Raw genomic sequence first — 18,907 nt, 5'->3', positions numbered from 1 at the left:
TTACTTACTTACTTTAAAAAAAAGATACTAATCTGAAACGAATTTCTTTTTTTTTAATTTACCAATCTTTGAAACTTAGTATTACTGTTTGGCGATAGAATATACAATGAGAGGGTAGTAACTACCCAAGTAGAATTGGTATTTTAGGAGTACATTACTTTCATTGTCACCAATGTGATTACGTTGACCACAAACGTGAGAATAATTTGAAATTCGCGTGGATATTATATTATCTTGTAAGCTACTGTGCGACCACTAAAACTTCATTAGAAGCCAACAATAAAATCGATAGAAATGTCGGTGAACGTAAGAAAAAAGAAAAGTCGTCTCAAGTAATTAGAATCTTATAATACGTAATTAATCCTGACACAATTCTTCTTCCTTCTTGTGACATGGTTAACAATTTGTAATCCCTGACATTACTATTAAGGCGTTACGAAGATACGATCTAGGAAATTTGCTTAATCCTCTCTTAATTTGAACTCGTGCAATTTACTGGGATTTGTTTGTAGACGTCGGTTTCTTTGCTTTGACCGTGTAAAAACGGATTAAGGCCCTTTGAGCAAGCTTGGGAGCGTTCGTGTTCTTAAGCTAGTCTTTGAAAGTACACAGAACGCTGCGACGCGCAGTTTTACTATGGGTTTTTTTTCTTTTGGTTTACAATTCCTACAGTTAATCTACGTTATTTATTTGTATCTTAGTAACGCTTTCGTTAGTTTCAACTACCTCACCGATGATTATATTATATCGGAAATCATCATGACTTTATTCTTCTATTCAATTTTTAGTGGTCAGTGAGTTAGTGTAACTATAAGCAAAGGTCTGTTCATACATCATTCCTTGGGATATTATCTAACATTTTGGAATCAGTGTGTCCAACCAGTAGGTAGGATAATATACAAAGTTATTACTAATATTCTGCCAAAATAAAGGTTCATCTTCTTACTATACGAACTAATGACCATAGTGATACGTAAGTCTATCCACAAAATATATAATACATATAGAATAACCTCTAACCTCCTTCCGTCGTAATAACTTACCTTACCTATGATTTCAATAAATACAATAATACAAACATACTGAATGGCTGTATGTGAAGTTTTAATGTTTTTTTTTGCGTAAGTAGTGAGTGCTAATAATAAAAATAAATATTATATTTAAGTAAACGATTAGTAGTTGTACTGTTTTTGATTGGTTGTTTTCATAAAGACTACTCACGAAAACTATGTCAACTTTACCGTTCACTTTGACTTAGGTAAAATACGTGGTTTTTATAAGCGATATTGTCCAATAGAGACATTTTTAACATTAAATTCGAATTTTATATCGCACTCTATCCAGTCAACGAGCACCCCGACTTGAGCAGCTGAAGCAGCTTGTTCGCATTTTTCATTTATTAGTTCCTTAATAATTTACGACAGCTCTAGTCATCAACTTCGATTCTTAAACGAACATCGTTTTTATTGCAAAATTGAACTTACATTTTTTATAATTAAATCTTTATGAGAATATTTTAAATTTATATACGTTCTTTGTGTTGTTTTTTACATTTTATCACATTATACATTCGTTATAGTAATTGTTGTTTTCGACATCAACATAACTAAATGTACGATTCGTCACATTATCTTTTATATAATATGATATAACTAACGATAACAATATGTTTTCAATAGTTGTGTATATATGTTACTGTAAAAGCTCGAACTGCGGTAAATCTTAAGATTTTCCAGTAAAACCTAAGATTTACCGATTATAAATAGTAAATGTCCATAAAACTTTGGGAATCGATCTTTTACCATAATTCACTTGGTAAATCTTAGGATTTACATGTTAGGTTACGTTAGGTTGGAATGGTAAAAGTCCGAAAAAGTCGTCCCTTTATAATAAATACTTACATTTACCAACTCATGTCGGTAAATCTTGGGTTTTACTGGAAAATCTTAAGATTTACCTTAGTTCGAGCTTTTACAGTAACATATACACAACAACTATAATATGTTCAGTTATTGCTCAATGCTCACCATTAAGATTTGATGTTTTTTTATTTACCATTGGAAAATTATTAGCGTAGATTTAAATTTCATGTAGTGTTCTTTTTCTCTTGGTTATGTCAAAATTTAAGATAAATTTATATGTACATACATTTTATTATCAGTTCTTATCTAATAAAATTATTAGATGCTTCATTATGTATATTTGTTGCAGACGAGTCGAATGATCGATGGTGGGGGGAATCAGCAGTGCCACCAGCACCCGCAGTTGCTGCTGTTCCACCACAAAGACCTTCAATATCTACAAACACAACAAGCAGAGATGAGCCGTCAGCAATACCACCAAGGCAACACTTGTCTAATGATGGTAAATGATAAAATCAAATATTGTATTTGGCTTAAAGAAAAAAAAGCTAAATTTCGTATTTAATTTAGTTTTTGCCTAAAAAATTACAAATCATAATAATTATTTAATAATACGAATACATATTTATATAGATAAGTTGAAATATTGAGTCATTTAATTTAAAATTTTAAGCGCAAGATCCTAAATCAAGTCCCGTAAACGCACAATCGTGGGTCCGTAAAATGCACTCAGACTGATTTATTGGTTAATTTATTAAATTTAAGGATAGGATTTTTTGGATGTATTAAATTACGCATTAAAACTAAAAACTACGCTGAAATATTTGTTTTTACTCTATTCGAGAAAATGTTATGTGAAATCGTTAAATATACATAGACAACTTCTTAACTAAACATGTGTGTATAAACTTTGCGGTCACAATGGTTACCCCTTTTCGAACCGCAAAACATAGCCGTTGAATTTGCTCCGTGGCGCATAAACCAAAACTCGTCTGGAGTTTCACTTTACTTGCTTCAGTTACATTGTATGGAGCATTTTTTAAGTGGAATTTACGTCGACAAACCTTCACTAACATACTTTATAAATAAATTTACTTATGTCACTTTAGTATTTAGTCATTAAATGCTGAATATCATTTACTTGATTAAGCAATATAAACATACTCTATACGGACTACCCGATAGTACACGATCATTACACCCCACAGACTATGAGTTATTTTAACCTTCCCTTGCATCCTCAATTCATGGTCCCTTATACCTGAAGTTTAAGTACAACTATTCATCCTGTACACCGGTATATAGCAATAGTAAAAGGTACCGCTATTTGCGTGTGAGTATGTGATGAGTAGGTGGTTTGTCCCTGGACAGGCTTGCGAAAAGGCAAGAAACTTTTTAACACTTTTTAATTAAATAGTGTTGACTTTACCCTCTATACTATAAATATTTAATATAAAGGACTTAACATATTAGACATTGATTGGCGTTTTATTGAGGGTGCTAAGCCCTGTGTCTTTTTTAGTACCAATGTCAACGGGTAGGGGTTACTAATAGGTGGCCTAGTTACCCATCTATCATCTATAAAAAAATAAAAAGGTAGATAATAAATCGATAATTTTTCTCCAACAGACCAATTCGACATGATGTACGTCTATATCATCGCTGCTGCTGCAGGAGTCTGCTTAATGTGCCTTATAATTGGTGTAATCCGATGCGTAATGCACAAAAATACTACAGAACAAGCTAAAGGACCTGATGTCTCCGCTTCCACAGACATCCCAAACGGCTTCAATGACAGCATATCGGAAGTCGATAACGACATTAACATCACTAGTCTCTCGGGACCAGTCGACGCTGTCGACTCGAGTCTGAAGCAGGAAATGCAAATCTCAAGCATGGTGACGAACCTCAGTCCAAAAATTAATCGATACGTCGGTCGACCAGTGCCTAATACGTATCCTCATGTGAGCACAAACATGTATGGTCAGGTGGCCGAATTCCCCGTCGAAATGCCTCTTCGAACGATGCCTCATGGTACGCTAGGTCGCGGTGTTGCGGTTAAGACCCTACCTCGAATTCAAATGCAAACAGAAACGGATCCGAATACGAGAAGTTTATATCGATATTCAAACGCTCAGTACTACTTCGGGTGACAACAAGACAATGGACAATGTTCGGACGTATCAAGGACTTACTGTTTCTAGTTGGATCGTGTAGTGAAAAGAACTTTATAATGTCCTACTTTTAAATACAGAAACTGTGATATTAATTGAAACTTTCCTATTCTACTGAGAACTGTTTTCAAACTGCTGACATAGAAAGCGCTGTGTTTTTATCAAGATTTAAAATTAAAACTCAGATAGTTTGTCTTTGATTCTATTTTGTTGCTATTGGTTGGGAACTATTGCTGAAAAGAGGTTTTATTGGAAAGGTTTAAGTTGAATCTATGCTTTAGTTGGATTGGATGTATTATATTTTGAGTCGTTATTATTGTAAGTATTTTAAAAGGAACCAATCTGGGTCAACATCTAATTAAAATTGTGAACATACGACGTTCTGATTTGGATGTCTGACTGTGACAAGTCAATTATATTATTTTTGGGATTTCAAAAACATGGTGTAATTGTATTTTCACAGTAATTACAAATTTATCAATATTTATGATTTTCTCTGATAAACTTTTTTGTCGAAAATGGTCTTGTGTATTACAATAATATTCTGAATATGTTTTTTTTACGAATGTAAGTCTGAAATTATTATTTTTTTAATTATGTAATATATGCATAGTATACAATATTTAAATTTATTTAATATACAAATTAAATAAACATAGTTTTTATGTTACTGTTATGTAAATACTAAAAAAAACGTATTGAATACTATAGTTAAATGCTTCAAATGCTTTTGTATAATATTTTAAATTACAGCTGTTTATTGCCACTTTTTGTTTGTATGTTTGTATATATTATTTCTTAAATATTAGTGAATCTTGACAGAGTTTGTCCTGCCCGATCAACATATCTTTTTCTTCTTTTTTGTCTGAGGAATTGGCTGTAGCCTAAGTTACTCCTTAAAATATTTTATCAGTAAAAGTCTCGTTCATCCGTTTCGGAAAGAATAAACACACAGACAAAAAAATTAATGAAAATGCTTTTCGTGTTTGAGTATCATATAAAAATTCAAACGAATTTATTATTTAATATATTTTGATTTTACAAACAGACATTTCAATTCTATTTATTTGTATAGTTTTTGTAATATAATATTTTTATATTAGGGTTTGAATATTATAATTAAACATCATGGTCTATAAAAATATTTAAAAAAAAACACGGCGTATTTCTGAAGTGACGAGAGTTGAGCGGTTGACGATTAAAATGATTTATGAATGTTTGAATAAAATTAAAATTTTCATATAAAATGTGTCTTCTTTATAATATGTTTAATAAATGTAAATTTTAGAAGAATGTAGATTTGGCATAGAGAGGTAAAAGCTATTGCATATTATAAAATTGTATAGATATATTAGGTCAGCTTTTTTTATTAAAATTCTGTTCGTGATACAACTGTATACAGCCTAGTTTTAGAAATAAAATTAGGGTATGTAATATATACCGATGAAATATTAATATTCTATATAACTTTACGAAAACACTCGATAATTGAATTTATTACGAGTGAAAACGATTGTAAAATATTCATGTTGATTTTAATACGCGTGACGTAATTATGTAGAAAATTACTTTATCATTATTTCGTGTTCGTAGATATGGAATTTTGATGTGAATTTTAATATCGAAACGAAAAATGTACATAAAAAAATGTGTCACGAAAAAAACACCGACATAAATACTAAAATATTTTTTTAATTTTCGTTAACAATTTATGGTATGCAACAGCTTGATAATAAATTAAAAAGATGGAAATATAGAAAAATAATATCAAATATATAATAGTAGTTTTATTTCGATTGTTTTTAAAATGACTGACCTCAGAATTGGTTGTTAGTTTTAAGTAATAAAAAAATATGTACAGATACATTTTTATGTGCTACATCGATCTACATTAAATATTATGCACGAAATATTGTACTTCATTAACCTATAAACACATAGAAAACGCTTTAGCGTATATACGCGAATTTATAGATCAATTCACTCACGAAAGCGCCTCAAAGGTAAATTATTATCGGCGTGCATTAGTGTGAGTTACACTCATTCTTAACAGATATGTTAGTGTGCGTGAGATGACTTATGTGAGAATAAAAACAGCAAGAAAATGATTTTTCTTAATCCACGCCAATAATATCTCGTAGAGGAACTTTTGTTTGTTTGTTAAAAGATATTACAAAAGACTTCTTCGATGATAACAGATCTTGGGAATTAAACAATCGCCTTCGGGTCGTTTCAAATATAAAATGTGAATAATTGTTCAATTGTGAATAGCAAATGTTGAAAAAAAAAAGAAATCTCCCGCTGCTTTACTTTCGCCTATTCTTCTGAAGTCTGAAATATATCTTCTCGAAACAAGTAAATAATTGATTTTTGACAACTAATAACTAAATTTTGATACTTCTATATTGAATACAGACTTTGAGTTGACTTTGATTTCATTTAAAGTCGGACTGCCGATGCCGTTCCATCGGATTACGAGAGTGAGATAAATGAGTACATTTTTGTTTGCGCACACATTTGTGCGTTCTGCACAAAGCACTATGGCTGAAATCGTTTAGCTTATATGAATACACTAAATTTTAGCCATCTTATATATCAATAGCGTAAGCCGATTTTTGTCCCGATAATTATGGGACGGTAGCACATACAAATCCGGTTATGGTTTCATTTTGAAGACCTCCTCTGTAGATGTGCAGAAAAATAAAGAGGATTCTTGATTGCTAAAATATAGAATTAATTTTAGAGAGCGGATAAAAGTTACTGGTCGGTTAGAGAGCGGTACTACGGCTGTATAAGAAAAACGTAAACAAAATAAAAGTAAATTGTTATCGACAAACTCCAATTCTAATTGAATTAATGTATACTATTTGACATTTATGTATTATAGATAAATTTATATAAATACTAGAAATTAAAAATAGCTTGTCTTTATGTTTAAGATTAACGGAAAAACTATCAATCCGATTTGTTTACTTTGCTTAAGACATAAATTAGCCATAGAGGCCTTCTTAAGGCTTTCCTGGTTGAAAAATAACTAAATCGTGATTAAAAAACTATCATTAGAAGATAAGAGAGTAACGTGAAAGGACTGACATTTCTATTGAAAGTTATTTTTATAATTGATATCATGCTCAGCCACGACTGGAGAGAAATCTCATAAAAGCATGTACGCGTGTATGCCCTACTACACCACATGTAGGCTCACAAACTGTATAGGATGAAAAGCGTGTGAATAAACCCTAACTGGATCAGCGTGGTGATATAAGATTAAAACATATACTTTTTAACATGAAACTTTCTTTGTCAATCTCCGGAGTATTTTTACTATTAGTAGAACTGTAGTAAGAAATATCTTTTAAAACGTTTATTTTACTATATCACTGCAGCAAATATTAAAAACTGTCGCACTGCGACATGGAAAATCGTAATATGCTGTGTGAAGTCGGTGCGTAGCAATAAAGTAGAATCCAATCTTGAAATATTTATTCAAGAACATCTAAATAATATGCTATTCGAGCCTTTTATGGGATTTATAAAAGTTTATTAACTTAAAACATAATAAACATGTTACTTTAAATTATAAACACAAAAATGATAATCATTTAAAGGTTTTCAGAATCATGTCTATTTAGAGATCAGATAATGTAAGCTTGACTATTCCAGAATTACTATTAACTACAGAAAGGTACCTTTCTTTTTATAAAACGTGAATACTTAAACTAATTATTATGAACCCAAAAAACTTGGATGTTTTTCCTTCTGCATTTCCTATTGTGGCGTACCTTTTGTACATTGATTTATACCATTTAATTTGGATCACGACTAATAGTAGTGGCCTTGTCAAGTCGTAGTTTTAAAACTGGTAGTATGTGTACGCACCTGGATATATCTAACGCTTACTAAGATTCCATTGTTTTATTTCATTTCAGTTTTTATAGATGATTGAGTCAGTGTTACAAACTTGGTGGTCCACTGTTGGTGGCGCATTATGAGAGTTGAGGGATGGCATTACTTGCATTTTCCAAGAGAAATATCCCGAGGAATTGTGTGAAATAATCTCGGCCCCTGTATTTAACCTTCGGCCATCGTGTCAGAATTCCAAATTTCGTCCATACAACCGTGATGTCCAGTAATCTACAACAGCGCGATTTTAAGGCATTTTTGCCTGCAACCTGAACTGATACGGCTTCAAGAAAGAAACCTACTCATTTCTTAAAGCCCGACAATGCACCGGCAAACGTTTGGATGTTGCAGATGTCCATGAGAGATAGTAGTCATTATCCATCAGGTGAGTCTACAGCTCGTTTGCAGCCTATGCCATAAAAAATGTCAACAAAAGATCTTTATTTATTCAAATCTCAAAATACGTGTCGTGTATGATTTTAATGTGCTTTTTGATTTGATTTTAAGCTACAATGTTAATTTTAAAATTATCATAACTGTACAAATTTTAATTAATCTCTAATCTTTTAAAACTTTGTCGGCAGTAAGTAGCCTCACTTCTTTTAGTTGTTTTACTATAAGCAAATTAGGTTAATATTATATGTTTTAAAACCACTTTTGTTACTTTTTTCGATGTACAGGCTTATTTGTTTATAAACTTACAGTATTACAATATATTTATTTAACATTTAGAGAAAGAATGCCGGAAAGAGACAGAGATATAAGCTTTAGTATCTGGCTTATATTAAGGCATGTCAAACGTCTACGTAGATGTTTACATGTTAAAAGAAATTTATTTTAGTAAAGCCCTAAGTTTTCCCATGGAAAGTCGAAGCATGTAACTAGAATCAAAAAAATACCCACTTTAAAACTATTATCAAGCAAACAATATTTGACGACCTCCGTGGTCGAGTAGTGTGTACACCGGTTTTCATGGGTACGCTACTCTGAGGTCCCGGGTTCGATTCCCGGCCGAGTCGATGTAGAAAAATTCCATTAATTTTCTATGTTGTCTTGGGTCTGGGTATTTGTGGTACCGTCGTTACTTCTGATTTTCCATAACACAAGTGCTTTAGCTACTTACATTGGGATCAGAGTAATGTATGTGATGTTGTCCAATATTTATATTATATTTATATTTATAAATTAAAGCCAATCGAATCGAAAATTGTATTAATAAGCATATTTAATTAAATAGATTTTAGAATTGATCATCATAACGTTGAAGCTAAGAGGATTAATTGAACAAAATACTTTGAAATACAGGCATTAATATTAAAAATGGAAATATTATTAATGGCTTAATCTGTTTTAATAAACTAAACTAATAATTATAATTAATTGTATATATTGTGTTTCGTACTGGTACTCGTCAGCAAAAAACCGGTAGAAAATGTTCATTATCAAAATACCTTAAAACAGTCTATTACTACAAACTTAAGATACACCAACGGTACGGATAACGTGTTTGTAGAAATATAAATATTAAAAAAAAAACACTCTTACAGGAAAAAAAAAATGTAATTGTCCTATGTACTTTTAAACAAATACTCAGTAAATATATCTAACATATAGAAAGTTACTTACTAAAATACATAGAATCTTCTTAGATTATTTCTACGACAGAAATAAAACAAAAGTGTCAACTTTATTGTCTTACACCTACCAAACATCATACTACTATGGGTACCAGTGTGCATGAACTTAGTGGCCAACAGTTAGCCTTAATTTTTTCAACGCATTCTCAGCTTTAACATTCTATGTAGACATATAAATAATTAAATATATTTTCTATGGCTTAATTTCCCGCATTTCGTTCGTTCTTTTATTTTTGAGAATTTGATGTATATATGTATGACTGCATAAAAATAGGGACAATATCTATTAATTTTCTATCATAATCTGATATAAAAGTGCAACCCGACACGACTGGAGAGGGATCAGGCCATCATCAGATCACCAAAGGCTTTGTTGAGTTTCAATGAGAGCGTAACTATATAGCTCGGGCTACCACTGGGAATTTCACGCCACAAAAACTCAGTTACTAAAACTTTTCCTAGTCTTTAAAAGCTAGTTGCCAGAGCACTTGACCAACGCGGCCTTGGATTTACTATAATACAAAATTAATTGAAAATTAAATGGCAAGGGAGCAAATAAAAAAAATCTAATTCATTATTACTCAGCCAACAAAAACAGGGTCAATAAGCCTGTAGATGCTAAATAATAAATAATTGAAACAAAAACTCTATTGATTGAATATTCATTGGCTTAATAAAATAAATACGAACAGGGTTATGGTAAATGAACCGTAAATAATAATAACAATAATTTAATCAAAATTATATTTTCTTAAAGTAAACTTTACAATAATCCAATTTTAAATCAATAACGCAATAGCTTATGGGCCGCATGTAAAAAGCCTTTGTGTATAAGTTTGTGTATAAGTATTTTTATTATATTTGAGCCGAGATGGCCCAGTGGTTAGAACGCGTGCATCTTAACCGATGATTTCGGGTTCAAACCCAGGCAGGCACCACTGAAATTTCATGTGCTTAATTTGTGTTTATAATTCATCTCGTGCTCGGCGGTGAAGGAAAACATCGTGAGGAAACCTGCATGTGTCTAATTTCAACGAAATTCTGCCACATGTGTATTCCGCCAACCCGCATTGGAGCAGCGTGGTGGAATATGCTCCAAACCTTCTCCTCAAAGGGAGAGGAGGCCTTTATCCCAGCAGTGGGACATTTACGGGCTGCTAATGTAATGTATGTAATGTATAAGTATTTTAGATAACTATTTAAAAAATATAATTAAAATTCATTGGTTTGAATTTATTATATTTTAATAAAATATTTCAACGATATAATATGCGTTTTATATTGCCTGAAACGATCTCTGTAACGTGTATACCTACGCAGAAGCCAGGGTGATATGTTCGTTTTTAACCAGAGTGATACGTTTATTTTTATTTCTTGTATTAGAACTACTAGAACTAAGGTTATAAATAATTCACACGGCTCTTATCTGTTGATAAAATATCAATATCTGCAACATTACACCGTAACAATATTCCATATTATGACAAAGACTATGAAAATTACAAAATTAAACCATCCTAGTAGTATTGTGTATTGTAGTATGTAGTATAGTACTTTGAATTGCCCAATTATTTTGATCGCATAAATTGCACTACTTCGCTTCCCTGCAGGGCAGACAAATAAATACCCTACTAAAGCTGGAGTCAAGAGTAATACCAAGAAAGACCGTCGATTAAACAAACTTGAGCCTTTCATTATTCAAGATTACCACAGAAGAAATAACTAAACATTTGACAGAAAAAATAACAAATAGAATTAGTCTTTTTTGTATTTAGGACTGAATTATTCATATCTACAAACTTGGAACCTGTGACATAGCAGCGCTCACTGCATTTTGGTTTTTTACCATCCTACCAGTTTAATAATAAGGAGATGTATCATCTGCAAACAGTACAGTGTCGCAATTATTATTAACAAAATAAGGTAAAATGTTTACATGAATTAAAAACAGAAGTCCCAATATTGAACCCTGTGGTACATTCATTTGTACTAGAGATCCTACTGATTTAATAACAACCTTCAAAACTCTTTTAGTAAGATTAATAAGATAGGACCCCCTAGGATTAAAATCCCGTATTAAAATGCCTTTTTAATAAAGTTACTTTAATAAGACAATTTTTTTTTAGATACAATAAAAAGCATTTGTGAGTTTTCGCAAGCATCAAAAAAGATTCTTCAGTCGAACGGTCTTTGATGAATTTGAGGTGCTGAGAATGTTGAGCCTTTTCGCGTTTAAATATATTAATAATTAATTAAGTATGATTTTTTCAAATACTTTACTTAATCCTATCAAATGAGATCGAGGATATTGGAACCATTTTTATTATCGAACTTTTATAACGGAATTAATATACTTAATTTCAATAGATCTGGAAAAGTACCAATTTTACAAATTTATTAAAGGCGACGTTTAAAATAGAGACAATTACGTTGTTTTAAATTTTAACTGACAAATCTCATAAATTCCGTTTTTTTTTTTTTATTATACACGGGTGTCACCAGGTGACGTATTAAGTAAAGAATAAAACAGGTATTTGTTTCCTTTCATTTTAATATTATTTTATATTTCTTTCGACAGAATTCTTGTCATCCCATCAGATTGTAAGAGTGAGGGAATTGAGTGTGCACTCAAGTCTTTGCACACAACTGTTCACTATAATAAATCCACGCAATTAGCTAGTATCTCTCGTAGTCTAATTTTTTTTTTTAATTTCATTATTTAATTAAACAGGAACAATAATTAAAACAGGATAAATATTGTACACAAGGGGAAATACTTAAATTAAAATTAATCTCGTATTGCTAACCCTGAAACGATTATAATTATAATTTAAGTAATACCCCTTTGTACAATATTTATATGCAGGTATGTACTTTATATTATCCAAGATATCATAGAATAAGTTTTATAATTACTAATTAAACTAAATATTGTTTCCATTTTGCCATGTGTGTTTTGTTTTTCGCGCGGTTGAATTTTAGTGTTAGACTATGCGTGAATATATAAAATAGTGGGTGATTAAAATATAAATGAATACCTAAAACTGTTAAAAGATCGCTACTAACCTAACAAGCCGGTATCATGGCGTCATGTGTTATTTTACCAGCACATAGATGTCTGTTATGGTTTCATCTCGAATTCAATTTCCTAGGTCCTAGTCAAAGTGAATACCGACTTGTTATTAGAGACTTGTTACAGTATACAGAGGAGCGTTCAAATTATACATTACCAGCAAATGCACTAGGAATAATTAGCAAAATAAGATGACGATATTATTCGCGAAATTAGTAAATATTTTAAGTGATAGTTATTGAACCACGATGGTCCAGTGGCAGAATACGAATTTTAATCAAAAACAGGTTCAACCTTGCGCTTGTGTGAAAATATCGTGAGATTGTCGGAAAAAAGGTCTACTAATTCGGACCATTGGAGCAGTGTAGTGGCTCCAAACCTTGGAATAAAGAGGATAAAATTCCTTTATCTAGAACTGGGACATTTGCAGGCTTCAGATCAGAATATTACCAATATTATTTCGAAGGTTGATATTACCTACACTGTTTACATTCTAATAAAACTAAATTAGAGTTTGTGTCGAGAGAAGTCGACAATAGCTCAGAGGGATATATATAGATCGTACCTGTGACTTCACGTCGTTAGACCGTTGAGATATTTTCAATACATCCTTGAAGTTCACCTTTACTGGGAGTGTGCATAATAAAACAACTCACGATGCATGGTAATAGTGCCTCTGAATTACATTGTTAACTCTACAGGATCTGCCTTCTTCGTCCCCTTTTTCAACTGTAAGGTGCAGACGACGCGTATGCAGAGGCAGACTTTATTACTATACCCCATTTTTAGAAAAAAAAAATCCAATTCTTGCAGTTTTTGATATTTCTGAAGCTAACCTTTTTTATATCTTATATTATCAGCTGTTTTTCAGCCTAGTTTTAGTAGCATGCGTAGTTATACGTTATGTTTTGCGCAAAATGTCCATCAAACATGTGAATATATCCATCATTAACGCTATTTTGCGTGCAGAAATGCAAATCGCATTTGCGCTGCGTATTAGCAGTCCATAAATCATAAACGTGCTAATGCCAGCTGAACGTATTCACTTTGACTTTAGTGATTTACACAATGGATTTGCGTTTTACGTGAAAACATATTCAAATACACTGTTTGTTAAGAAACATTAATATTACTTTTCTTGCCTTGTTTTGTTTTAGTATTATAATGCTTTGTTCGTAAATATTGTTACGTTTAGGACCTTTGGAATGGAGCGTTACGTCACCGATGCCTTTGAGTACCGCTAGCAATTATATCTATATTAATTTGACCTGCCTCCTCCAGCTCATTTAGAAAAATCTTTAAATCGTTTAATCAATATGGTCTAGAGAAACTGAAACTGAAACTGACAAAAATACAAATTTTAGTTTACATATATATAAAAACATGTAAAAAGATGCAAAACGCGCCTCCAATCGACTCGTGATCTCACCAGAAAACTAGGGTTTCAGTCGATTGGATCATTTAGCTGACATAGCACCCCGTCCAGCATCTTTCTTTTGTTTTGGCTGAATAAACAGAATTTTATTTATTTCCTTTTTTTTCTTCTTTATTTTTAAATGCAATTAATTTTGTTAATAATATTTTATTTGCGTTATATATATGTACTCTATAAATATAAGTACTCTTATTGAATAATTTGTACATTTCTTTAAGTTATACTCCAAATAATAACAGTCGTATTAATTTCAAACAGTTTCAGCTTAACAGATATATTGTTGTAGATATAGATTATAGTTGTATAAAAGAAGGGTTTAATCTCCTATAAGTAGGGATTTCATATTTCCACCGTTTTCATAAGATCTACGACTTCATGCAGAATCGCCCCTCTCAACTTCTATACACAAAAAAAACCATTGTTCTATCTACATAAAATATTAATATTTAATTTTATGCATGCATTATTTATTGATGGTTAGACAACGATGGTTGACTCATTGGACTGGCAAATGGACCACCGGATGGTAGGAGGTTACCACCGTAATTTTTGAGTGTATTTTTTTTACCGTCCTTTACAAAATCATTGCTACACCAACTTGGGAACTCAGATGTTTTGTACTTTGCAGTTACACTAGTTTACCCATACTTCAAACCGGAACACGATATTGATGTTTGGTAATAGAATTCATATCTATTTTAGGTAATCATTTTAAGTTATCTTTCTTATGACCTCATTCAGTCTGTTCTATTCCTTCAAATCTTAAAAGTGTTTCGGAATTTGAGCCGTCTTTACAAAGTTAATCTCAATCCTAAGCGGTCCCGAAAACTTTAAAGCTCTCATGAAAGTTTCATTTATATTGGAAAACGGTATATAAATGGCCAATAAAGTTTCGAATATGCTGAAAATTACGAGTTTTATATTTAATATCAATATCTTATTATCACTCTAAGTTATACAACTTTTTTTTTAATTTCTTTGTTTTTATAAATTGCCCTGATGTATGGTAACATAAATACCGTATGATGTTGTTGCCGTACTGTACTTAATCCATATCCCATAAAAAATAGCCTTCACTTCTTGTAACCAGATGTATACAATGTTGTCTTAGATTTTCGCGATTATTACACATTGAAATAAAACTAGTTTTTTAACGGATTTAATCGCGTATATTAATTATTTTTAACATCCCGACGTTTCAGTCTGCCCGTGACCACGAACACTGCAAAGTGCTCGAAACGTCGGGATGTTAAAAATAATTAATATACGCAATTAAATCCGTTAAAAAACTAGTTTTATTTCAGATGTATACATTTTCTTTACATTACTTATATTTATTTATATATATAGATAAGTTAAACTTTAAAATTAAACATCAGCAATATCAGATCAGGTGACCTATGCTTAAGCTAAACTAAAGAAAACAGAAAATGACGGAACATTTTTTTTACTCTTACATAACTTTTTTAGTATAAACTCTTTGGATCATAACAAAACAAACCATTATTAATTATCAATTATATATTTACATGAATATTTTCATCCTTCCCAGTTCTTGAAGTTTGTCGTCAATCTGTTGACTATAAGCATACAAAAATACATACTCATAGAAAATTGAAACTTGGTGTGATTTTAATACATCTTATGCAATAATGCAATTATAAAAATACTTGATATTTGCTCGGTGATAGGGCTTTATGAAAGTCACTCTGGGTACGTACCACCCACTCATTAGATATTCTACAGCCAAACAGCAATACTTAGTACTGTTGTGTTCCAATTTGAAAAATGAGTGAGCCAATGCAACTCAGTAGTTACACTGGCTTACTCAGATGAGAACTAAGATGTTATGTCATAGCATCTTAGTTCTCAAGGTTGGTAACGCATTGGCAATGTAACGAATGGTTAATATTTCTTACAGTACCAAGATCTATGGGCGGTGGTGACTACTTACGATCAGGTGATCCTTTCGCTGGTCCACCTACCTCTACCAATAAAATCATAATATTGACTTATTCTAAAATTAACTAGTTCGTTATCAAATTTATAAACAAAATCTTTAAAACTAAAGTCTTGGAAAATATTACTTTTATCAATTTCCGTTTTCTAGACTAAGTCGTATTGGCTTTTGAGCGACCCATTCTATAGATAGTACATTTTATTTTAACGTAATATTAAAATTTTATTTTATGTAAGCATAAAAACTGAAATCAAGATTAATCCAATCGTGTTCATAAAAAGTAGTATAATGCAGCGCTACGGTGTCACTAGAGAAAAGCATTTTTGTGATTGTTAATACAGGCTGGTGTTTAAACTCAGATTTAAAATACAAGCCACGACTGCTTTTATCCTTTTTGTTTGAGATACTCTTTTCAAATTCCTTTTTTAATCTGTGAATGTTAAGCTTTCGGGTCGCAGTAAAAATCAAAACTAATCTTTTTTGAACGTGAAGTTTCTGTTTTTTAAATAAATGTTTTTGACAAATGTTTTTATAGTAAATGATACACACATTATAGGACATGTTTTGAAATAAAACTATTTATATTTATAACTCGTAATGAAACATTAATATTGTTTTATTTTATTTTATTTTTTTTAACTTTCCATTTAACATACTTGGTGGCTTTGAGTAAGTGCATCTGGTTAGGTATCATCAAATTTTCTACCACCAAGAAGGATTGTTTAAAATTGTTGTGTTCTGAGTTAAAAAGTAAGTGATCCAGTATAACTGTAGAAACAGGGGACATAAAATTTCAGTTCCCAAAATTAATGGCATATTGTTTATTTAAAAAAAAAAAAAACATACGTTGTATAGTAACCAATTATCAGGTGCCTATTTGCTATTTGCGTAAAATATCATGAAACGTTCTTAAAATATACGAGACGAAAGAAATATTTAAACGCAGAGTAACTTTGATTTTCCAAAATTTCGTTTTGCCTGTATGTGTGTATACAGACCAAATAAAGCCTCATATGGTCTGTGTCGATACGAAGCCCACAACAATTAATCTTATCGGATAACATTTCACGCACAGATGTGGCTATTATAAATTTTTATTATATATAAACAAGATAGACTGTTTTTTACAACGACAAAACAATCACAGTCAACAAGCTAACTTTGTAACTTACCTTTTATTCAGTAAGAAATTAAAGTCTCAATCACTTTAAAACAACGAAAATTTATGACGAATAGTAATAATATCCGTCAACTTTATAAATAAATGAAAAGACAATCTCAGTATCATAAACCGACAATCAAAGAAATTGAGGTCTTATTGACGATAAAACCTTTACTGTGGTCCACTAAGGCATCATTTTATTAGATCACAAAGATAAAAAGATCATAATTCTCAGGTGGATTATATTTTTGCCCTACTTTTGTTTATTCTGATCTCGTTATTAAGAATACGACGTTAAAGAGATTGGATCGCTGCTTATTCTGTAGTATATATTAAGTTATTAAATTTAAATAGAGCCATAGTATTATTAAGGGTGTTTTCGTCTCAAGCTACTTGAGAAAATTGTGTTATTTTAATATAAAAGTAATGGTTCTGTAGAGAGAAACTTATTAAAGACGGGTACGATTTAAACAGAAAAAAAAGTAAATAGACGCTTTTGCTTATATTAAATACTCGTAGCAAGGGTTACAACCGTAGTCGTTTTTTTTTTTTAATTTCAACATTATGGCGTTGATGTAAAAAATTATAAAGATTGGTAAGTTTATTATATAGTTTTCTTTTTTATTATCATATCACCCTGGTATACAATGAGCCTGCAGGGCTTATGGTATACCATTCAGAGAGGCTTAAAATCCTTTACATCGTCAATGCGCCACCAACTATATACCACTCTGAGGTTCTGAGTTAAACCATAAGTTGGACCGATAAAATTGTATTGGTTTATCGGTTGAAAAATCTGAGTAACAGCCTGGACTTTGGAAGCTAGAACTGTGTCCCGTGCCTCGGAGAACACGTAAAGCCGTTTGTGTTTTGTCTGAACTCTTTCCATTTCGGATTTGCCGTTCCATAGGATTATGAGAGTATGAGAAAAAGTGCTCCTGTATTTGCGCACATACTTGCGCACATACTTGCGCACTAAAATATGTTCTTCATAGTCGGCAGGTCACCCTTGAGATTGACCGCCGTGACCGATATCAGTCAACACAACATCATCATCATATATTAACCGGATATTACTTATAAAGGCGGATTTATACAAATCCCTACCACGAAGTACTTTTCTTTTCCACTTAATTAACAACTTATGTATGAAAAAGTCGATATGCTTTTAAAAGACTTCAGAGTCGGCAAATCGGAGATATGAGACCGCGAACGTAGCGTATTAAATCCGCTAAACATATATATTCAGAATATATTACTGAATAATCTTTGTATGTGGATAATGAAAAAAAAAACTTGGTTGTTTATTAAATAACATACAATATGTATATTTAAAATAACATTGTATATAGTGAGAATTACGCGTAGCTTGAGTTACATTTAAACACTAATGAGTTATTATTATCCAACTCTCCTCCTCTAGCTTTGCTGCAATTATTTCGCACCGACTTGAGTAATGAGTGTATCAACAGATAAATTATTTACTTCGTCGGACCCAGTTTCTGTAACAACAAAATTCAGGCCACCGAGGCATTCCTCTACTCTGAGATTTTAGGTTTCAGTTTCATTGTACACATAAAATAAATCTTATGCTATTAATTTTAGCAATTAAATTTTATGTGTGAAACCGTTTTTATATATATTTTTTTAAAGTATGATTTGCTGTAGTGATGTTAACTTACGACGTTTGTTTTGCTATAA

At 31.4% G+C, this 18,907-nt stretch overlaps 1 protein-coding gene across 1 annotated transcript in view; it reads left to right on the top strand.

The window, feature by feature from the left end:
• Positions 1 to 4,517, top strand: part of LOC125065809 — an 82,337-nt gene extending 77,820 nt beyond the window's left edge. Inside the window, exons 8-9 of the mRNA XM_047673643.1 lie at positions 2,212 to 2,364; positions 3,492 to 4,517. Of these exons, the coding sequence (XP_047529599.1) occupies positions 2,212 to 2,364; positions 3,492 to 4,015 (677 nt within the window). The 3' untranslated portion in view covers positions 4,016 to 4,517. The remainder of the gene's footprint in view (positions 1 to 2,211; positions 2,365 to 3,491) is intronic.
• Positions 4,518 to 18,907: the final 14,390 nt, after the last annotated feature.

The sequence above is a fragment of the Vanessa atalanta genome, chromosome 8, assembly GCF_905147765.1.
Source record: "Vanessa atalanta chromosome 8, ilVanAtal1.2, whole genome shotgun sequence".
In the NCBI taxonomy this organism is placed as follows: Eukaryota; Metazoa; Arthropoda; class Insecta; order Lepidoptera; family Nymphalidae; genus Vanessa; species Vanessa atalanta.
The sequence above is the reverse complement of the archived record's forward strand: the minus strand, read 5'-3'. Positions and strand labels throughout refer to the sequence as shown.